This window comes from Dermacentor albipictus, chromosome 1, assembly GCF_038994185.2.
Source record: "Dermacentor albipictus isolate Rhodes 1998 colony chromosome 1, USDA_Dalb.pri_finalv2, whole genome shotgun sequence".
NCBI classification, from domain to species: domain Eukaryota; kingdom Metazoa; phylum Arthropoda; class Arachnida; order Ixodida; family Ixodidae; genus Dermacentor; species Dermacentor albipictus.
In genome coordinates this window covers 502,836,888-502,860,538 of record NC_091821.1, presented here as the reverse complement: position 1 = coordinate 502,860,538, position 23,651 = coordinate 502,836,888, and the positions used below count along the sequence as shown (strand labels likewise).

The window sequence follows — 23,651 nt, the reverse complement described above, 5'->3', positions numbered from 1 at the left end:
CGGTGAGTAATACAGCGGCAAATATGTGAATGACGAAACAACTTTTATTGGCTGAATTTGTGCCCACATAAGCAAGTTACACTCAGAGATGGCAAACAAGATAATGGCAAACACGGTCGGCGATCATTGAAATCTCATCTGCGGGGCAAGCACTTCGGCTTTTATGCATGAGCCATCGAAGGTTTCAGAATAATTACTGGTACCCACATGTCTTCCAGAAAGTTCTGCACAATTCATGTTTCGCATACAAGGAATCAGGTTACACGAGGTTCAGTGACAACAGACAGCGTATAGAACCCTCGATAACATTCAAGAAACTTCTGATACATGCAGGTGCATCCTGTGCTGAGCGATAACTTTCCTTAGATGGTGAAACGCGGTCACTCAGTAAAGATGAACAAGTACACGCAATAAATAGGTAATAATAATAATAATAATAATAATAATAATAATAATAATAATAATAATAATAATAATAATAGGTAAACAAGTAAATCTGACTCCTGACACCATGTGGAGAGGAGGAGGGCAGCGATTGCTGCATTGTCGATAATCTCGTCAGAGATGCAAGCAAAACCCACGTTGGGTGGCTACTGACTGCGCATTTATTGGCTCCGTCTATTATATACAGTTAAACCTCGATATAATAAAGTAGGTAAATACAGCAATTTCCTTCGTTATATTGAAATTTCGTTGTATTGAAATTCAACCTTTTATGCAAGTAAGTTCAGTTGCCGATCGGTTTTTCTTATACGGAAAGGGGCCACAAAATTTTCGAAAAAAGCATATTTGAATGAGAAAACAATTCATTTTAATGAATTTGGGAGTCTGTGATGAATTATACCGTTTCATGCCATGTCAACGATATGTTCACATAGGCAGTACGAATTAGGGGGGGACATGGTTTTTTAGATAACTTTGTTATTTCTTGATCAAATCTGTTAAAACTGCATATGCTCATTCAGAGTTTCATGCTGAGTTTAAATATCCAATTATATTTTACATAAACATAGAAGTTGGTGAGATAACTAATAATTACCTTCTATTATTTGTTGAAACAATATAAACATTCCCTGCTAAAAGGAAAGTTGCTAACAACATATAGTTGGGTACTAGAGTGAATAAGGATAGCAATACTGGAAACGGATTTGAAATTGAACAATTGTTTGTCATTTTACAGCCCATAGAAGTTCTGTGTTTAAACTATCAATAATAAGAGCAAATGTAAATGTAAACAAAAATAATTCGGAGCTCAAAATAAAAAATATATGCTTTCAGCATTGCATTCTCAATACATTTAGCTTTGTGCTGAAAAAAATAATAATAGCTCTAGCTGTTCTAGATCCAAAGATATTGATACAGCAAAGAAGCAGTGACCAAGAACCATGTTTTGAGAAAAATGAGAAAGAAAAACTTCGCTGAGTGCAATGCCGAGGCACTGCTATTTACATATTTGCAATCAGAATCGACTTGTAAGCCTTGTAGTAATCTTCTTACAGCACTCCAAACTTAACCCTCTAATGCATGGCGTCCCATATTTGGCACATGCCAATTGCCATTCTATTTTTCGTGTGTGAGATGCCCAGTTGAGAATGTAATACCACCAGAGTAATCCTCATAGTTATGCGCACTTATTATAGACAAGTGCTTCCATCTCTTGAGCGATACGCAAAACAGAGGTGAAGTAGATTTTGGGAAGCGACGTGAAACTCGGAGGGGGCAAACACGAGCAATTCGTTTTTTTTCTCTGAACATTTTCACCGCAGAAACAGAAAAATTTATTTGGCATATGTTATGGCCTCATCAATTCAAGCCCATTGTTAGTTTTCTCAATTTCGTCCGCAACTACAGCAGAGCACCCGAAATCCGTGTGTGCCATATTTGGCACAGTATGAACTTGAGAAAGACAAAAAATGGTGCTGCCATCTATTCAATAGCCCGAAGCTGCAGGTCACTCTACCACAAGATGGAATTTTGTTGCATGGCACGGTGAGGACAAATCGTCTACCAGACTGTTGCCTGAAAAGCGAAAAGAAACTGAAATGTAAAGGATGTGGTGCTTCAGAGGAACTCAGAAGCACGATAGATGACGTGGAGTGATCGTGTGTGAGTTGGTACGATAACTGCACCGTGACATTTCCGTTGAGCTTTGTTGGGAGAGATCCAGTCCAAAAGACGAAGCGCTGGTTTACCTACACCAAGGAGTTTCACGAAATTGATTGCCCCAGCGTAGTAAATGTCTACAACAGACACATGGGCGGGGTTGACCTGCTGGACTCACTGCTTGGACTTTACTGCATACATGTCAGGTCGAAGAAATGGCACTTTCGAACTTTTACGCACATGCTAGACTTATCGGTAGTAGCAACATGGCCATTGTACAGGAGGGTGCAGGAGCAGCTTGGGAAGAAACAAGTACTACCGCTGGGTCAATTCAAAAAAGGAATTGCAGAATGCCTGACCCCATATAACAAGTGCCTACCCAACACGCGACCAAGAAGGCCTTCTAGTCAATACATCGAATTCCATGTTCAAGCCAAAAAAAGCACGGGGACCAGCTGCCGCAATGCCACACAAAGACTTCCAATCTGACCAAGTTGGCCACTGGCCAGAATTTGATGAGAAGAGACATAGATGTAAGCGGCCATCTTGCACAAAGTAGTCATTGGTAAGATGCAGGAAGTGCAATATCCATCTGTGCCTGAATGCAGCAAACAACTGTTTCATTTCATTCCACACATTGCGCTAAAAAGACCAGTGTCTGTGAAGCTTTGTTTTTGCCCCATGGCAGCAAGACCGCTCGACCATCTTCATGGTGTGCCATATTTGGCACAAAGCTGTATCTTTATTAATACAGTCGTTATAACTCTGAAACTTTTGTATATGTGTTTGCTCATACAATCAATAATAAAAGCTGAAAAAATAATTTTTAAAATGACTTTTTCATAATTCATGCAATAGAGGGTTAATGCATTTAGCTTCGTATATATACAGTAAAACCTCGTTAAGCGGTACCCGCTTAAACAGCAGTTTTGTTTTAAAAGTAGTAAACTCAAATCCCCGACTCAGCGGCCATGGAACATAATGTGTTTTATATCCGCATAAACCGTACCAGCCTATTGTGTACGTATCGGTTAGCACGTTGTGTTTCCACTTTTAGTCGGGCAAACATGGCGGTGTATTGTCTCCATTGAGCGGCCTGGCAGAGCAACAAGCCTCAGAGATGGGAGCAACAGCCTCCAAGCGCCCCGTGTATTTGCACATGAAGACACATCAACATCAACATCATTTCCGCGCCGTGCCAAAGAGCGTTGTGGCGTCATGCAAGCGAGGATTCGCGTCATGCCGAAGTTCGGATAAAAAAAGACGCCGGGTGCTCAGCATAGAAGAAAAATTAGACATCGTTTGTGCTATCGAACGTGACCCAAAGAAGTCGGCGCTGGAACGCGGCAGGGGTCTACTGTTGACTTACAGTGTGTGGCATTTGGAATGCGAAGTTGCTCGGCAGCGCTGCTGCGACCGCAAAAAGATGTCCTCTATGAGGTTCGACTTTTCGCCATCTTTGCCTCTGTTGTTGCCGAAGCGTCGACTAGCGACAGTGATGAGGACGACACGGAAAGCGACAGCATGGGCGATTCAGGCCCGACAGTGGCAGAAGCTGCGCGTTACGTCAGCCTCATGAATGCAATAGTCGCGAAGAGAACAGCATCCTGCAATGAAAAAGACGCCCCGCGACTTCTGAGCGCTATCGCGCGCGTGTACGGAGAATACGTAATGCCAACGAAGAATCTGCCATGCGAGTGTTTGCCGATAAGAGGGGGCTGGCTGAAAAGCTGGCTCGCAGCTTCAGTAAGTTTGAGGCTACTGTCGTCGCTGCTAGGCCGCCGGTGTATCAAACGAAAATAACACTTTTGTGGTACGAAGTGAATAAATACTGCATGTTCTTTCCCCTTTCATCGCACTTTCTCCGAGTTCCGTTTTTGACAGGTAAGTGGGCGATGTCAGGCTATTTCAGTTAAGCAGTACTACCATCTAGTACATACTTTTTCCGAGCTCCGGCCAACTGCGGTTTAATGAGGTTTCATTGTATACAAAAAGTTACAGGTGTACCAATGTTGCCACATACAGGCGAGCGAAACGTTTGTAATAAGAAAAACAGACAGCTGGATCTATTCAGGAATATAATGAAGTATTTACATGTTACCAGTTAACAGGCTAGTATGTCCCTAGCACATGCCCTAGCATGTATGCCTTAGTGTGGAATGTTTGTTATTGAAGAAACAAAAGTGGCATTTGCTGATTACCGGTGCTCCCCATTTTGTGCGCAGCGAGATTGTTCACAAGGAATGGGTTGAACGCTTGGTTGAAGCGGCACCACCGTAGATTGCGCACGAGATGAATATTTTCAATTGGCAAAAAGAAAAAAAAAGAGGAATTCATTTAATGCCGTTTGCCAATTAACGGTGCTCTGCATTTCGTACACAGCAAGAGAGTTCCCGAGGTACGGGGTGCACGTATGGCCGCCGCTCACGTGCGGCGAACTCTGCGCCGACGCAGCATCACTGCAGATTGCACACGAGAAGACTGTCTCTTTCGGGAGACCGCAGTCACGTTCACTTTTGCCCACTGCTGCACTGCAACTTGCGTTTTACACAAAACGCCAGAGAATCAAGGCTGATGAACACGAAGCACGTCTACCACGCATCCGAGCCAGCTGCGGCCACATCAGCATGAGAGAGAAAATCCGATTTTCGCTTGGTAGCCGGCGTTGAAGCAAAGTCTTGCCGTTTTTCTTAGGCCTTCTTCACTTTCTCCAAATCATCGGGTTGCATTAGTAGTGCTGGAATGGCACATGAACACCAGCCGCTGCCAAAAGCGCCTTCATCTGCTAAGCCTGTTCCGCAGTCACGGGTGTAGACTTCGGCGGGGCTTAGCATGGGTAGCAAACTATTGCCAGCATCTTCCAAAGATACGGCACGCTTTCGAAAGTTTAAAACTCCTCATTTCTTTTTCTGTTCAGCCAATTTATGGCTTGTAGCAAACTGAATTTGACATCATTTCGTGCGGAGTGTCGCACGCCCGTGCGAACGACGTCAAAAATCCGCCAATGGCATGGCGTTATAACGGTCATGTGCCTCAGTCAACAAATGGAGTTGCGCATGGGGCCTATATTTTCACGGGCTTTTTCTTCATAGCCATTCAACGCTCAGGGTAGCGGTGGCGCGAAAACTAAACGAGAAGAGTTGCTCTTTTAAACAAAACCAAGATGACTGCAATCGGAAACTTGGAATGGCAACTGCAAGTCACGGAAAATAGCCCTTTCTTTCGCGTTTGTCAGTAAAAATACAGCTCGCTGACGTGATATAAAACGCCATTATGACCAAAGTATTGGTCCAAGATATGTGAAAGTTTCTGCGATGGTGCATCAGACACCGTAGAATAAAAAACATTATGTTTTCAAAAAACGTTATTTTTCCATGATTTTTCGTCTCTAAGACCTGTGTCCCCCCTTTAGCGAAGCCAGCCACGCTCGCCAGTGCACTCTGCCCCTGTGGCTGATGCTGTCGCCCACATTTGCACAATTCTATCATGAAAAGTGCTGGCTGCAGGGAGCGAATGTTTTGTCTGCCTCTTGCTCCAATGGGTCACCGGAACTCGAGATTATGCAATGTTCAATACTAAACGCGTGGGAAGACAGCTTACATGATGCGACGATGACTCTGCACACTTACTATTGCACATGTGGCAGAGTACCTCTAAAGCGGGGTGCATGGCTGCGTATGTGCTCAGCTATGCTTACAGCGATGCGCAGCTGCGACCGAGACACATGCCAGAAATTGCGAAGCGCCAGTTTACGCCTACCCCACCCCTCGCGCGCGCTTGATTGCTTTACCGCAATTAAGCTCCCCTTTTCTCTTTCCCTTTGCTCGCGCGGGAAGGCGACATGTGTGAAGCCACTATCTTTCCTTCTCATCCTCGCACTCTTTCCCTTGCACCTAAAGCACAAAGTGTGTGGGGCGCGATAGGATTTCATTGCACTTTAACTTTATATGGAACATGATGCGGCTTGACTTCGGTGGTCGCTCTTGTTGTGCTGCGTGCAATTTGAAAGGTGCATTTGCAAGCAGCTGCTTGTAATTCATTTAATTGACCCTCTGCGTATGCCGAAGTTTCCGTTTATTGTCTTGGCATTTCTCTGCTGCAGAAGCGAAATTTTGTTAAATTGAAACCTGTGGGGTTCCCACCAGTGCTCTTGGGACAAAGCAGCGACAACACAGTAGTGCAAACGATCACAAGGGCATTTATTGCTCCTTTCATAGATCAGTGCCTGCTAGCCGAGTTGATATCCACAAAACATGCCAATGGGTGCGCGACAAATCTAGGAAGTTCGACTCACCGCGACTGGATAACGAGTGAATATGTACGCCCCATGCTGGACCCCAATGCTTGGTCGTTCGCGCGTACGGTCACGTGAACGGTGGCGCGTTTGAACGAGGCTCGTGAGACGGTCTCATAGAAGCATGGAGCGGCGCACGCGTGGAACGTCCGCACCGCTTGCCGACCTGGAACCAAAGAGGAAGAGCCTCGTCCTTTCTGCGCCCAAGTAACCCCGCTGTTTGGTGGCGTTAGCAGAGCCACACTCACGCCATCTCTAGCGATGCACTTAAACCACACCGACTGCCGCGGGCATCAAGCCACACGGCGAAGCCAGATTACAGGAGATGCGAGCTATGCGGAAAAAGAGGTCTCGCGGTGACTTGGGCCATTTCACGGTACGACCAATTCCTTTGCGGCCTAAGCTTTGAGGTAGAGACAGACCACCTTCATCTGGTCACCCTTCTGGGTAACAAGAACCTAGAACTCGTGCCGCTTCGCATACAACGAATGCGGATAAAACTGATGCAATATCAGTATGTGGTGAAATATGTGCCTGGAAAGCACTTAGCTACGGCGGACACTTTGTCACTAGCTCCCTCTGATTTGCCAGCTACTCGCATGGTAGACACCCTGGAGTTTGTCAGTGGAGTGTTCAAGGAATTACCGGCTCTTGTAGCAAGACGGCTAGAAGATGTCCGCATACACCAAGCCCAAGATGGTGTCTGCTCTGCGGTCATGAAGTATTGCACGAAAGGATGGCCAGACAGAAACAAGGTGCCGCTGCAAATCGCTCCAGTTTGGAAGGAGAGAGACAGATTGAGCACATACGACGGCATCCTTCTGCTCGACTGACGACTTGTCATTCCTTCAGCCTTGCGTCAAGACATTCTCGCCCTATTACACGAAGGGCATCAGGGAGTGCGGCGCTGCCAAGAACGGGCCAGGGAGTCTGTTTGGTGGCCTAACTGTAACATGCATGTTGAGCATATGGTGACCCAATGTGCCATATGCCCTGAAACTCGAGTTCAACAATCAACAATCAGGACGATTACGTCCTGATTGTTGATTATTATTCCAGGTTTCCTGAAGTAGTCTCCGTGGGGTCCACCACGGCACCAGCAGTCATCTCGGCTATCAAGAGCTGTATTGCCCGTTTTGGCATACCAGACATTGTCCGGACCGACAACAGACCGCAGTTTGTGTCGAACGGGTTCGCCAAGTTTGCGCGGTCATACGGCTTCCGTCACGAGACCAGCAGCCCGAGGTACCCCCAGAGCAACGAAAAGGCAGAGCGCATGGTACGCACAGTAAAAGACTTGCTCTTCAAAGTTCCTGATCCTTACCTTGCCTTACTGTCGTACCGGGACGCGCCCGGTCCCAACGCCATTTCCCCTGCTCAAGCCCTCATAGGAAAGAAATTACAAACTCGTCTCCCGAAATTACCTTAACAACTAATGCCGTCGTTACCATGCCACACAAGTTTCAGGGAAAAGGACTCGAGGAACAAGGCACGGCAAGCGATGACCTACAATCGCTGTCATGCTTCAAGCCAATTGGCCCCTCTGAGTCCTAGAGACTATGTATGGGTCACTGATGCACGCTGCAATGATGAAGTACTCTCGCAGGCCCAGGGTCCGCGGTCCTACCTTGTTCAGACCTCCAGAGGCGTCCTTCAGCGTAATCGTCGACATCTGGTACTTCATTCATCGGAAGCGACCCCAGCTCAACCGGCAGCTTCTTCGCCTGTCCCTCCCGAGGTCATGCAGCCTGCTGCACCTCAAGAAGATACAACGCAACCAGAAGTAACGCTGCAGAAAACAGTCACACAGACCCGCAGCAGTCGTATAGTGAGACCACCGCGACGGTTGGACTTGTAGGGCCCTGTCCCATAAGCGGTGAAAAGGAGGGATGTAGAGGTCGCCACCTGTGCATGCAAGGTGGCGCTACAATCTCATATGACCTAGTATTTATAAGGGGCTTTGGGGAGTGGGAATAAACATTGTTTTGGTTTCCGCCTTGCCGGTAGTCTGCCTCGTCCCTCGGCTCTTGTGCAGAACACCGTCAGCGCTTGCAAGGCAGTCTGATTGCGGCTGACGTCACTTTACAACACTATCCATCGGCCAAGCTGATGCTGGACAAAGCTTGTCTGCACCATGTGCACGGTCAGACTGGAGCATATGAGCGCAAGCACATGCTCATGCCCTGTCGTGAACAATGCAAATGCTGTGCGTATGCACCACAGTTGCACGTAGCTGCAGTCTGCTACTTAGTGTAGATACTGCAGCTGCCACGGGGTGCTGCAACGAGTCCACTGGCTGAGCACACTGCGGCTCACTGAGGACAACCGCATTTGGCTTAAGTTTGGTGTATCGTCAGTGCCAAAATTGGAAGTTGTGGCATTTATGTTAACATCCAAAATCAAACTTGAGCGGAGTGCCCCGGTCACATTCATTAGGTGGAGTGTTGTGGGCATGCCCCACTCCGCTGTAGCCTTCGCAGTGCAAGTCATGAAGGAGTGGACGCACCGTGAAGGGTGGGTTTGAATGCAAATAACTCTGCTTCTGCTGAACGCACTGAAGTACTTTTTGCAGCAGAGTATTTCTGAAATATTCTATTTTAACTTCAAATGCATTTCTCCGCTTCTATATAAAGTAGTTCAGGGCACCCTTAAGACTTGAATCTCTCAAACTTGCCCAAGCAATTTACACTTCTGCTTTCATTGTTTCCAGGGGCCGCCACCTACCAGTTGAGCCATGCGGTGGTAGCAAGTACTCGGAGGCTGAGGAAAGTGCAGTGGTTGGGGAGGTGCGGCCAGACAGCCCTACTGCAGCCATTGCTGTATCTGCCTGCAAGGCTCCCAAGGTGGGTGGGAATCATCATTGCTTCTGAAGGGAAATATATCCCTGTTGTGGTGCCACGTTCATGTAACTGTGACAGGACTGCACTGCAGCCACATTTTGAAGCAACTTCACTATGCACTGCTTTTAATATGTGCCTGGATCTAGACACTTGCACTGGTGTGTTTGGCACAATGCATATTTAAGGGAGGATGCAGCTTTCGCACCGTGAGAAATGGCCAGAAAATTAACATTTGGATATCACATTTTCAGTTTCTGTAACCCTTTTTCTATCTGATCCCGAAGTATCGTCACTGAAAGCCATGCAGAAGTGTTCTAAAACGTTCGTTCTGTCAGCTAGGGTGGCAAAAACATTTTGTGGAAATTGAAAGAGCCACATTTTTCAAGCTACAATAGGTACATTCAATTCACCTGCACCACCTGAATGGGTTCACGAGATGCCGCACTGTGCCATTCGTTTCAGCACTGCAGCAATGGCGCCTTCTGAACGATAACGTTGGTTTCAAAAGGTGCAGGAAAGGTGCGAGGCTGGTTCACGATTTTGCTGCACCCACTCCACTGTTGATGCCAAGCGGGTGCAGGCGTACAGGTGCAAAGCAGCAGCGCAGTATACGACGAAGCACATGGTTGCGAGCGCCGATAAAACCCCGCTTGCGCACACCTGATTTGTCTACACCAGTGTGGTGTTTGTTTATGTCCCAGAAGTCGATCATACCGGCAGTTCAGGACCTCTCATTCTTACGCACTCTGTAAACACTAGTCAGACATAATGCCTGCACCGTGTCTACACCTTTGCATTCGTTTTGAGTGTCTCGCTGGGCCTGCACCTCAGAAATCTAGCTGCACAATTTCTGAACTTCTCATGAACTGCCGTGAACTGGTTCACAGTGGTGCAGGCAAATCGAACATACCTAATACTTCCAGAACGGTGAAACTGAGTGCTGCCAGGTTGGCGTCGATGAAAAAGCCAATTTCTCTGTCTTCAAGTTTAACACTTCAACTATCTCCTCCATACAGAAACAAGTGTACAAAAAGCAAATATTTGAATGTCATTTAGGAGTATCCGAATGGCTGAGCCTGTCACGTGACTGCAGTGCAGTCCACCACTGGTCTTCCGCTTGCTCTCAGGGGCATCATCTGCACTTTGTGCCTCTGAGCTCTTGACCGTGATCTCAACGTAGGTCGAAATGGGTGCCACGTGGACATGGTATAAGTTTGGCTGGCCCCTCTTGACACAATGTTAAATGTTCTAAAATGCAGCGCTCCCTGGCAGCCCTGTTTGTTTTGTGTCCGCAGACATTCAAACAAGATTGCCGAAAAAAGCGGACCTCACTTTCCAGGATGCCGTGCAGACAGCCCTAGTAATGGAAGCAGCGAAAAGGGACGCTGGGGAGATTGCACAAGCGAACCCTAACGGCACCTTTTCGACCCACCGCGTCTCGTCAGGCTACGAGGCCGTCACCTGCTATCGCTGCGGGGTTGGACACCTTGCATCCGAATGCAAGCATGTGAGGACCGTCTGCAATTACTGCCACAAACGGGGTCACCTGGCAAAAGCCTGCAATACGAAACGAAAGGACAGCCAAGCCCGAAGCAGCAGCCCTCACGAGCTGCGTTCGCCCACTGCACGAAGTTCACAGGCGCCACGCAACGGCTTTCGCGTGCACACTGTAAAAGATAGAGATGCCGTTGCAGTTTCGCCTTCAGAAGTCTGCGACATGTGGCATATTAACTACGCCGAACCGCCTCCGCCTTTCTGTCTCGTCAGGCTACGAGGCCGTCACCTGCTATCGCTGCGGGGTTGGACACCTTGCATCCGAATGCAAGCATGTGAGGACCGTCTGCAATTACTGCCACAAACGGGGTCACCTGGCAAAAGCCTGCAATACGAAACGAAAGGACAGCCAAGCCCGAAGCAGCAGCCCTCACGAGCTGCGTTCGCCCACTGCACGAAGTTCGCAGGCGCCACGCAACGGCTTTCGCGTGCACACTGTAAAAGATAAAGATGCCGTTGCAGTTTCGCCTTCAGAAGTCTGCGACATGTGGCATATTAACTACGCCGAACTGCCTCCGCCTTTCACCGTCACTGTTGATGTTTGCGGCAAGCCGCTCCGCATGGAAGTGGACACGGGGGCAAGCGTCTCCGTCATTGCCAAGTCGCGGCTCCTACAGCTTCTGCCTTCGGTTAATGTGCAGCCATCGCAAGTGTTTCTGCGAAGCTATTCCGGGGAACTGAAAAAAGTCGAAGGCAAGGCTGACATCCTTGTGAAGTTTCATGGCAAGGAGGCGGATCTACCCATTTTTCTGACCGGGGACAATTCACCTACTCTGCTAGGTCGTAACTGGATGCACGAGCTGGGCATCGGCCTCTCAAATGTTGAAGTAAATATACATGCCCTTTCTGACATCAAACACCTAGTCCAAGACTTCGCAGATGTGTTCGAAGAAGGTCTTGGTACGTACAGAGGGGCTGAAGCGTCATTACATGTTCTTTCAGATGCCCCACCTCAGTTCTTCAAGCCACGCATTCTGCCATATGCCTTAACAGATGGAGTCACGCAAGAAATACAACGATTAAGAAGAGATGGCATCCTTGTTCCAGAGAAAACATCCAGGTGGGCTGCACATATTGTTCCTGTGGTAAAAAAAGGATGGGCGCATTAGAATCTGTGGAGACTTTAGTGTCACCATCAACCCAGTAGCGACAGTGGACAAATATCCAATTCCAAGGATTGAGGACCTGTGGACTGTCCTTGCAGGGGGTGAGAAATTCACCAAATTGGATTTGCGTGACGCGTATCAGCAAGTAGTTCTTGATGAAGCCTCCAGAGAGTACGTCACAATATCGACACACATGGGGTTGTTTCAGTACACCCGCTTGCCTTTTGGAGTCTCGTCAGCTCTTGCTATATTTCAACGTGAGGTGGAGAACTTGCTGGGAGGACTGCCACATGTGGCCGTCTATTTCGACGACATTCTTGTCACAGGTGCTAATGATGCTGAGCATTTCAACAACCTTCGTGCTGTGCTTCGTAAGCTTCAAGAATCTGGCCTCAAAGTGAGACTCCAAAAGTGTCATTTCTTCGTGCCACCAGTGGAGTATCTTGGGCACATCATCAGCAAGGAGCGCCTTTCCCCGAACGTCGACAAGGTGGCTGCCATTCTGCATGCCCCTGTGCCAAAAGACGTCAAAGAACTTCAGAGTTTCTTGGGACTTGTCAATTTTTACTGACGTTTTTTGCCTAATCTTTCTGTACTTCTTTCTCCCCTACACTCTCTTCTTTGTGATGGAAAGAAATGGGAGTGGGGGCAGGACCAGCAAGATGCATTCACAGGACCAGCAAGATGCATTCACAGCCTGCAAACACATGGTGGCCTCAGCTCCAGTTCTCGTACATTTCTGCCCTGACACGCCTGTGTGCCTCAGCTGTGACGCATCACCTTATGGCATAGGTGCAGTTCTGGCCCACAAAGATGCTGATGGCCGGGAACATCCCATTGCTTTTGCCTCACGGCGCTTGTCAAAAGCAGAACGAAATTACAGTCGACTTGACAGGGAGGCCCTGGCACTCGTGTTTGGTGTAGAGTGGTTCCACGAGTACTTGTGGGGCATACCGTTTGAAGCATACACTGACCACAAGCCACTTCTCGGACTGCTGGGTGCCAACAAGCCTGTCCCTGTGCAAGCATCACCAAGGTTAGTCCGGTGGGCTCTCAAGCTATCTGCGTACAAGTACGCACTGGTATACAAGCCTGGAAGAGAGCTTGGTCCTGCTGATGCTCTTAGCAGACTGCCACTACCTAACGACAGCACCACACTGCCTGCCCCTGCCGAGATTTTCATGTTGGAGGAGGCCTATCCTCGACTCCTTTCACCTGCTGTGGTGGCACGAACCACCAGGAATGATCCAGTTCTGGGTCATGTTGTGCATTCTGTATTGAAAGGAGAGAGCCTTCCAGCTGGGCCAGAGTGGAACCCTTTCAGCACAAGAAGCTCAGAACTCAGTCTCCATGAAGGCTGCCTACTGTGGGGGTCACGAGTAGTAATTCCCGGATCACTGCAGGCCCAAGTTCTTGGAGTACTTCACGCCAGTCACCCTGGTATTGAAAAAAGCAAAATGATTGCCAGGAGCCATGTCTGGTGGCCAGGCATAGACAATGACATTGCCAACAGTGTGAAAAGCTGCGCTACGTGCCAGGCTCAACAACGGGCTGCGCAGCCGGTCCCACAGATGCCATGGCCGTTTCCGCACCGACCCTGGTCACAGCTCCACATTGATTTCGGGGGACCATTTCTAGGACACACGTTCTTAGTCATCGTGGATGCTTTCTCGAAGTGGATAGAAGTTTTCCCTGTGTCATCCACATCTGCAGAAGCTACCATTTCTGCCCTGAGAATTGCATTCGCTCAGCATGGCCTCCCTGACGTAATAGTTTCTGACAATGGCCCGGCGTTTACCAGTGAACAGTACCTTGAGTTCTTAACTCGAAACGGGATTCGCCGCATGCATGTACCACCGTATCACCCCGCTTCCAACGGTGCAGCAGAGCGAGTGGTACAGACTGTAAAGAACAAACTCAAGAAGTCTGGCTCTGGCGACTTCAAGACACAGATTTCCAGGTTTTTATTTCATTATCGGACAACCCCACATGAAGTAACCGGTCGGCCACCATGTGAGCTCCTAATGGGGAGAATGTTCAAGACTCCTCTGGATGTCCTGCGGCCTAGCCTACAAGCATCGGTGCTATTTAAACAACTGAAACAGAAGTTGAATGCTGACAGAGGGTCATGGCAGGCTCCATTACTCCAACCAGGAGATGAAGTGTATGGGAGAAACTTCCGCACAGGTGCACCATGGGTACCTGCCAGTGTTTCAGACGTCAATCCACTGTCGACCCAGGTTCTTTGTCAAGACGGTTCGACATGGAGCCGACACAATGACCACTTGCGCCTTGCGCAGACAGCGCCACTTCGTCCTGCTGGAGCAGAAGTTCCTCCTCAACTGGGGCAACCGCCCATCCATTCTCCAGCTATCCCGGATGTGCTTCATGAGAGAGAACCAGCCATACATCTGCCAGCTCCACCCGATGTGTAACATGAGGAACAGTCGCCGGGAAGCGTATCTGGAAGTGACTGTGCCATGGACAACCCTGTCATGGCTGCACCTTGCACTCCGCAGTTGCGCCGTAGCACAAGAACTCGGAAACCAGTGGTCAAGTACTCCCCGCAGCATACATCTTAAGAGGGGAGGAGTGATACAGTGTTAAGTGTTCTAAAATGCAGCGCCTCCTGGCAGCCCTGTTTGTTTTGTGTTGCTGCTGCGCCATGCCTGGCGGGCAATATATAAGGGGCCACGGTAGTCGCGTTTTGGCAATAAAGATGTGAGTTCGTCACTACTAGGCGTGCTGGCCTGTTTCTTCGGTGGCTGCGTTTCGCGGGCCATACTAAATTGTATCACCTCTGTTACTGGACGTCTCAGACCCACGAGTAAGCATTACTAGCATCAGCAATGCCGACTTCGCAACCAAGCACTTGACGTGCGGAATCATTGGACACAGGGCTAAGCCTCTCGAGCATTGGTGCCACGACCAAGCACATACCCTATTTACTCGCATAATAGGTGCACTTTCTTTTTCAGAAAATCCGGCTCGAAGTTCGGAATGCGTCCATTACGCGGAGTAAAATTTACGAAATTTTTTCAACTCGCATTCTTGCGCTTTAAGGGGGGAGGCTGCCCTGGAGGCCGAACTTTCTTATTTTTTAAGATATGCAGATGAAACTTTCAGGGTATGTTCACACCACCGAACTATGAGGAACTGCAAAGTTTCATGAAGATGTATTTATTCGATCCAGAGTTACATAGGTCTAACTAGGTTATTCATGCCAGGACATCGTAGGAAGCTGAAATTCATTGTGATGATCCCTTGATAGATATCCCAGGGGGCTAAAGAGCTCTTTTCTTTAGTTTCCCCTCCAAAAAATTTTAAGACAACTTTGAATTTGATGTAGCCAGTAATGACCACATTCATCAAAAATTGATTGCTTATTATAAATTAACTGCACCAGCTTTCAATATAAGAAGCCTGTCACCCCCTGGCAAAGTCATTCAGGAACAGAAGAAAAAAAAAACGGCATGCAAATCTGAAGAGCGGTTCTTGAGATACCGCCTTCCTCAGCACCACTACTAGCGAAAAAATCAATTCCGAGAAAACAGAATGAATGAATGAATGAATGTTTATTTTGACAGAAATAAAATACAAATAATCTCTGTCAAAGAGGCTGACAAAAAGGCACGAATGCCTGACTAAGTGTCAGTCCCCTTCCCCGACCCATTCCCAGAGCACAAAACACTCAAGCACGCAGGGTAAGCATGTTACACAAAGTGGATGCATACACAAAAAAATGAAAAGTACATGAAATATGTAACAGAAATACTGAATTTGATTTGTGTACAAAAGAATGCACAGTCATACCTGAAGCGACAGCAAATACATGTTCACTTTTTTTTTGAAAATGTTTAGGGACGGTGATTCATTTATTATAGTGAGTAAGCCAGGGTGATGATTCAAAAAATCTGCAACTATGAATGCCTGCTTTTGCATGCCGTAATTGGTACGGATCTTGCCTTTGGTGTAAGTTAATTGCCTTGTGTTGTATTTATGTTCGTTCGGGAGGTATTTTTTAAAAAAGGCGCTTTCATTGAGTCTTACCTCTTTAAATATTGCAATGGCTGTTTTTTTGTTAATAAGGTTTTCTAATGTTAAAATACAATTCTTCTTGAAAAGAGGAGTGGAGTGGCTTCTATAGGGCGCATTCTCAATTACCCGAATCATGCGTTTCTGTAAGGTTAGTAAACTATGGATGTTAGTTGTCGTCGTGGTACACCACACAGATAAACAATATTGGAGGCGTGAATGCACTAGGCTATAGTATAATTGTTTTTTTAATCTAGAAAGTAATAGACGTTTTAATTTATTAATAACACCAATGGATCTTGCAATGCTGGTTTTAATGTTGCCGACATGACTGGACCAATTTAGGTTTTCTTCAAACGTAACACCAAGGAACCTCTGGCACGTAGAGCGTTTAATGACTTCATCACGAAATTGTAAGACTTGTAAGGCCTTAAAGGCCTTAAAATTGTAAGGCCTTAAAGTTGAACACATGTGTTTTTTTTTATTAGAAAGCTCCTGCGGAGCTTTTAATTAACTCTCGCGGCTCCAGGCACACTCTGTGTGTCGGATTTTCGACTGGCGACAGCCGAAAGCACAGTTCCGCCGCTGAATAGCGTCTACGCAGTCGGCACTCGCTGTTGAAGATAGGAAGTTTGATGCTCGTACAAGACGCATATCGCACTCCCGCGCACCGAACATGGCATCGCATGCAGCGAAGAACTAGCGAAAAAAAACAAAACAAAACAGCTGAGCAAATAATATAAAAGAGAGCGCAAGGCGATGAGCAGCTCGTAAGCTCATGTTGAGGCAGATGGAGCAAGGGGAAACGACGACACGAGCGCGGCGGGCACGGCATCAAAGGGAGCAGCCGCCCGCCGCCCGCGCAGCAACCAATGGCAGGCGCGCTTTAGCCCGCGGAATTTGAACGCGCTGCTCCAGCCAATCGGCGCTCCGCATCACATTGCGGGAAAACGCTAATAGCGCCTCAGTCACGCCGACGATGCCATTTTGCAAGGTGGCATAAGAGAGGCAGAATTCACGGTCAAAACGACACCAAGACGGCGCAGGCAGGCTGCATGGGCCGGGAATGGCGCACATGCGAAGTTCGACTTCATTTCGGCAGTTGCGTGTGTTTTGTGGGCCGCGGTGGCCTCAAAAGTAGCGTATTCTTTTTACTTTGCGGTTGAATGAGGTGCTGATAATTATAGAACAAGTTGCTTATGAGACATACAACCCAAAAATATGGTTTCTCAACAATTGACTTCTTCGCAATTTTTCGATTTTCGAAGGCCGCGTCCCCCTTTATGTTTGAACATGTGTCTGGAATATGGCTACTGTCACATAATTTATCAATAAATCCAGTATAAAAGGAAAACTAAAAGCTACCTACTTACCTTTTAATGAACAGGCGAGAGACGTCGACTATACACACAAGTAAAATTTATTAAGACATGTCATAGATGCTCCTCTCCTTCCCTTATTCAGAGTTCGAGTCGGAGAGAACATACTCATCTCTGCCGAGTGGAGACTCGTCTTCTTCACAGCATGTTGCCTTCGCTCACATCCAGTCTTCTTGAATCTTTTCCTGACGACGTCATCGGAACTCTCTTGCCAAGCTTGCACGATCCATCCGCGCAACATTTCCATAGGTGGCCTCTTAATTTTTCCACCTGGAGTTAGTTGACGGTGTCCTCCAGCCATCCAGTTAGCGTACAGCCTTTGAACATTGTCCTTAAAAGGCTTCTTTAAGGACACGTCCAAAGGTTGCAGTACCGAAGTGAGGCCTCCCGGAATCAAGGCAATATCTGTGCGCAGCTCTAACAACTTCTCTTGTACACGTTCTACAAGGTGCCTGCGGAAACTGTCCAAAACGAGCATGGCTGGATACAGCAGGTCGCCCAGCTGCCGGCCCCAGACTGTCTTGACCCAGTCCACCATCAACTCCGCTGACATCCAACCTTTCTCCTGGACCCTGACGTAGATGTCTCGAGGGAAATTTCCCTTTGGGAGCATATTCCTCTTAAAAATAACATAAGGCGGTAGTTTGCGCCCATCCGCAGTCACTGCCAACATCACAGTACATCTTTCTTTTTCTGCGCCAGTTGTTCTTATAAGCACACTTCATGCACCTTTCTCCTCTACAGTTGTATTTCTCGGCATGTCGAAACAGAGGGGGGTCTGATCTGCATTCCCAATCTGGGAGAAAATGGAAGTTCTTTTGCTGCCGGAGCCGTGTAACAAAACGGTGGAACTACAGTACCTTGCCCTTGTATGCTGAGGGCAAGCTCTGGTACAACGTTGTGCGCCTTTTCAGGGTAAGTCTATGGCATCTCATTAAGCGCGTTGTCCATCCGGAGCTTGCTTTGAAATCGTTCACTTCAATGCCCTGCGCTCGGGCAATTCTGCGCGCCTCAGTCTGCACTATGTCGAGAGACACTGCACAACCATCCTGTCGAAGGCCCCGTATGTGTTGAACGAGTTGCTCTTCCATTTGCGGATACTTTCCGGACTTTGCACGGTGGAAGGCCTGTTGCAACTTTTTGGTGGCCTGAAGTTTTTCCTGCTGACCTCACCAGTAGCGAATGCTTGTTTCTCCGACACTGAAATGTCTGCTTGCAGCACGTTTCCCATGCTCAAGTGCATACTGCACAGCTTTCAGTTTGAATGCAGCCATATAGCTCCTGTACTTCCCCATTGCGGAACACGCGACCACACGAACTGCACGCTGCTTGCAAAATGGCGAGATGTAGCGTTTTTTTCTTTTCTTTGCCTGTGTGCAATGATGGCGATGGCACTGTCACTTGTGTCGAGTCGCCCAGCTTTCCAAGCTGCCTCAGCGAAGGTAGCGAAAAACTCACATCTGCACGACGGTTTGGAGGGGGGGGGTGTGTTATCGATAGCTAATGGAAGAACTATTTTTCGCTCGTTGATGCGTTTCTTTTTTCTCTTTTTTTGTTTCTACGTTCGCGTTAGGTCATTGTGCTCGCCGGCTTCGTGGCGGTTCGGGGAGGGGGGTATCGGTAGTTAACGGTGGTTAACAGAAGAACTGGTTTTCGCGATGTTGTATGTGCTGTGGGTCCTCAGCAGTTGCGACGGCAGCAACACTAATGAGGACTAGTAGTTCAGCAAATACGTTAATAAGCTTGGGCTGTGGAATGTGCATGCGTGTTTTTTTTTTTTTCACCCGAGATGAAAGGGGAGGAGGGCGTCGGCTTGCAATTGTGTAAATGCAGTACTGATCACAGTGCCAAGTTCGGGGTGCGCCTATTATGCATGGAAATAAAAAGTTCTGATTTTGCGCAACCAAACTGGGGGTGCATCTATTATGCGAGTGCGCCTATTATGTGAGTAAATATGGTATGGTACACAATCTTCAGGACCTGTGACCATGCACATTGCCTGAGTACTCTGGACCTGCAGCTAGGCATTTTGCACTTTGGTGCATTGGACTCGGCGATCGAGCACATAGTGCACGGACTCCTCCTATCTGTGGATAAGCATTTTGCAAATCAGCCCCTCGGATTCGGCGATCGAGCACATCGTGCGCGGACTCCTCCTATCTGTGGCTAAGCATTTGCTGTATTTGCTTGCAGTTTCAACAATTTCAACCACAGTTAATTTCCCCGATGCCTTTGTTCGCTTTGTTGTCTGTTGGCTTTATGTGGTCATGGTTAACAAATTGAGCCCCTTGGTTCCCCTTCTCTTAGAATCAAGGTTGTAGGATAAAACTGAACAAATTTTGTAGAGACACAGTTGTATCTACTAAGAAAAATGTGTAACAAAGATTATGTATGGGATATACAAAATGTATTGCTATCTAATAGGCACTATCTCCGAAAAAATGAAAATTTTTAATTGAACAGGTATTTCACTATGTAAAAAAATTAAAAGTGCAAGCACTACAGTTTGGCATGCCGGGCTGTGGCTGCTGATGTTCTGGGCTGCCTTGCGTCGTCGTCACACTCAGAGTCATATTCTGACAAAAAGACAGCATCCTCGCTGCATATTCTGACAAAAGACAGCATCCTCGCATCCTCGCTGCAGCAGACTCGCTGCCGCTCGATCCATCAATAAAATCAGCTGCAGATGCAGCAAAATCACGAGATCTGCTATCTTTCAAAGCGCGCGTGCCGCTCTCGTAGGCCGCCATTCTTGCTTTCTACTTTGACGATAGTGAAACTTTTGAGTACGTTGAAAAGTTCACGCCTCGTGGGAAAAAAAATTAACTGCTTAGAAAACAGTAATGTCGTTCTCCCCCTTCACGTCCTATGGCGCAGAGTGTCTATGAGCGGTGCAGAAGGTCTCAAAACCGGTGTTTCAATCCATTGTCAGTGGGCAGCCAGTTTTGCTTTCTACTTTGACGATCGCGAAACAAAGCTAATTCGAAAATCACTGCCTGGGGGTAAAGAGCGAACTGCTTAGAAAACAATAATGTTGTTTGCCCCCTTCACGTCCTATGGCGAAGAGAGTCCGTGAGCGGCGGGAACGTCTCGAAACCGGTGTTTCAATCCATCGATAGCGAGCAGCTATTTTGCTTTCTACTTTGACGATCGCGAATACTTCGGAGCACATTCAAAAATCGCTGCTTGGGGGTAAAAAGTGAACTGCTTAAAAAACAAAAATATGCAGTCGACTCCCGTTATTACGAAGTTCACGGGGACCGCAAAAAACTTTGAATTAAACGAACTTCCAATTAAGCACAATACACAAAAAACAGCACTTTATTTGTGGCGAAGTCGAGTATTTTCTCTAAGAAAAATAGTCGGTCATCTTGCTTTGCTTCTTCTTGCCGAATCGCGCTGCTGAAAGGAAGTTCTGCAGGCTGTAGATGTGGCGGAACGCTTCTTCCGCGTTACCTTCAGCGGCAAAGAAGCACTTTGCGAGAGCAAGACTCGCAGCTACATCGGCAGCCTTACGTGTTGCGGCTCACCTTCAACGTCATCGTCCCTTTCCTGGGTTGCTTCCTGGGGCCGAATAATCTCTACAATTTCGCTATCCATCAGCGCATTGCGCGTTTCGACCGCCTTGTCTACGGCGACGTAATCTTCAAAATTGACGTCCCCGAGAGCATCACCAAAATCAGTGCCATCAAGCTCGCTTGTTGACGCATCCTCCTCTGAAATTTCAGAGGCATCCTCCGACGAAGCTGCCACAAAACCGCAAGCACTGAAGCAGTTTGCGATTGTTTCTTGCTTCACACGATCCCATGCTCGCGCCAACATGTGGATGGCACTAAGCAGGCTCACCTCGTACTTTGTGGAGCTATCCATACACAAAATCATGCGCTCGAGGAGGTGCCACCTGTACAGGGCTTTAACATTCTTGATGATGCCTCGGTCCATTGGCTGCAAAACAGCTGTTGTGTTTACAGGCAAAAATGCGAGGCGTATTGCACTCAAGGCTGGCACATTCACGTGAGCACTGCAGTGATCGACAAGGAACAACACCTTGCGGTTCGAAGCAGCAAACTTGCAGTCCAGTTTGCTTATCCAGCTCTTGAAGATTTCGGCCGTCATCCACGCTTTTTTGTTCGCCTCATAGTCCACAGGCAGCGTCTTCACGTCTTTAAAACATCTCGGCTTTGTGGCTTTCCCGATCACAAGTAACCGACATCATTCCGTGCCAGTCATGCTTGCCCCCAGCACAGTCGTCGTCCTTGAATGTCAGGGTCTTCTCTGGTAGAAGCCGATAGAAGAGTGCAGTCTCATCTGCATTGAAGATGTCTTCCGGTCTGTATTCGGCGAGATATTCACGCAGCTTTCCGTCCTTCCGCGTGGCGCATGTTTCCTGGTTAACGGACGCCTTTTCACCACACACGCTCTTGAAAACCAGGTCATGGCGATCTTTAAAGCACGTCAGCCATCCATCTGACGAAACGAAGTCATCGATCCCCAACATTGCTGCAAGCGTTCAGGCTTTCATCGCAACGATGTCTCCGCTGAGAGGAAGTTTGTTGCTCCTGGCCTCCCTAATCCAAACCAGCAGAGGCTTCTCCAACTCTGGGTAAGTGCCGGTGCGCATTCGCTTCCGAGAAGTCTTGCACTTGTCGTTCTCAAATGCATCCATTATTGTGCGCTTGTTCTTGATGAGAGCGTGTTCGGCTTGATCCCGTACTTCCGCGCTATGTCTTGTTTGGTGGCACCTCCCTTCTCAACTTCCTTCAAAACCTCGACTTTCGTTGCCAGGTCAAGCGTGCGATAAGAGCCACGGTTTGCCATGGCTATAAACTGCGCGTCTAGGTACAGTCAATTCTGAATCACCCGTGGAACAACCTAGCCTACGAGCTACCCGCACAAAGGCGCTCGACCAACACACGCCTCGACGTACGCGGCGCATGCTGCAAGACTAATCTCTCACAATCTCGCCACTGCCAGTATGCAGCGCTGCGTGCACCTATGGCACCCGCGTGGCCTCCGCGATCAGCTCCGGCAACGCGTGGCAGCCACGCTTGGCCTCCGGCGGGAGCCGCTTCGCCTCCCGCCGGAGTTGATCGCAGAGGCCACGGCAGCCATAGCAATGAATAATCGCGCCGCTCCAAGAAGGATGGCGTTGCAGGCGGCCGCGGTGGCGATGACACCAACGCGGAGCACGGAACTGTTGCAACACTTGAAAAATTACACATTCTACCAAAGAATGACGGTCACCTCAAGGATCCTGGCTGAAAATTAACTTCCAATGAAACAATATTACTGGATGAGGATTTCGAATTATCGAGTGATTTCTTCTATAGGATTACATGCAAAACTGACGGGACCAGCACTTCACTTCTAATTAACCGAAAATTCCAATTAAGTGGCTTCCAATTATCGGGAGTCGACTGTAGTTCTCCTCCTTCGCATGCGATAGTGCAGTGTGTCCGTGAGTGGCGTGGAAGGTCTCGAAAGCGCGTTTCCAGCCATCGTTAGCGGGCCAACGATGCCTAACCCTTTGAGGGTCGAATTGTTTTGAAGAAAACTTTCCCAGGGGGTCAAATTATTTTATTGCGGATCTTGAATGTCCAAGATGTATAAAGTCGGGAATAAATAGTAAAAAAAAATTAGGAACAGTATTTTGGTGTCGGCATCACTCAGAACTGCAAAATGTTCAATAGTATTTCAGAGTGTGGTATCCTTGAAACACGAGTCCCCGAACAGCCGCAGAGAGCGAGAATACCTCATGAGCGGCGGTGATAAACGAGCTAAGAGCAGTGCCAATCAAGATAGAAATCAACTTCCGCCGCCCCTGCGATAGCGTGCCGACAAAGATAAAAATCACGTTTCGCAGGCCACCGTTGCAGCGGAACCGAAACCGCGTTGCCGCTGAAAGCGAGAATACCTCGCGAGCGGCATTATAAACAAGCTAAGAGCAGCGCCAATGAAGATAGAAATCAACTTCCACAGCATCTGCAAGAGAGTGCCGACAAAGAGAAAAATTACGTTTCGCGCGCCTCCGTTGCGATCACGCGGCGAAACCGAAACCGCAAAAGGGGTGTTGCCGCAGTCTGCGCGACGACGCGCTGAAGGTAGAAGTCAGTTATGTTTATCTCCCCAAGAAGGTAGCACGAATTTCAAACGCTTCTTGTAAGTCCTAAGAGGTGGCAGCACCTCCCAGTGAGCGTGCATCGTCATTATGGCGCGAAATTTCAAACGGAGGGTCGAAACCGTACCCGTACGGCAAAGACCTTGCGGGACAGAAAACCGCCGACGTACATGTACGGCAAAAACCTTCAAAGGGCTAATGGACCCTGTATGGCAAGAGTTA

The 23,651-nt window shown here is 48.0% G+C and overlaps 1 protein-coding gene and 1 pseudogene across 4 annotated transcripts in view; both read left to right on the top strand.

The window, feature by feature from the left end:
- Positions 1 to 23,651, top strand: part of LOC135909338 (ubiquitin carboxyl-terminal hydrolase 11-like) — a 227,289-nt gene that overhangs the window by 69,544 nt on the left and 134,094 nt on the right. For all 4 annotated transcript variants that reach the window (XM_065441279.2, XM_065441275.2, XM_065441277.1 and 1 more), the window contains exon 6: positions 9,108 to 9,240. In XM_065441279.2, coding sequence (XP_065297351.1) covers positions 9,108 to 9,240 — 133 coding nt within the window. The remainder of the gene's footprint in view (positions 1 to 9,107; positions 9,241 to 23,651) is intronic.
- LOC139055019 (uncharacterized) lies at positions 6,522 to 8,255 on the top strand (annotated as a pseudogene).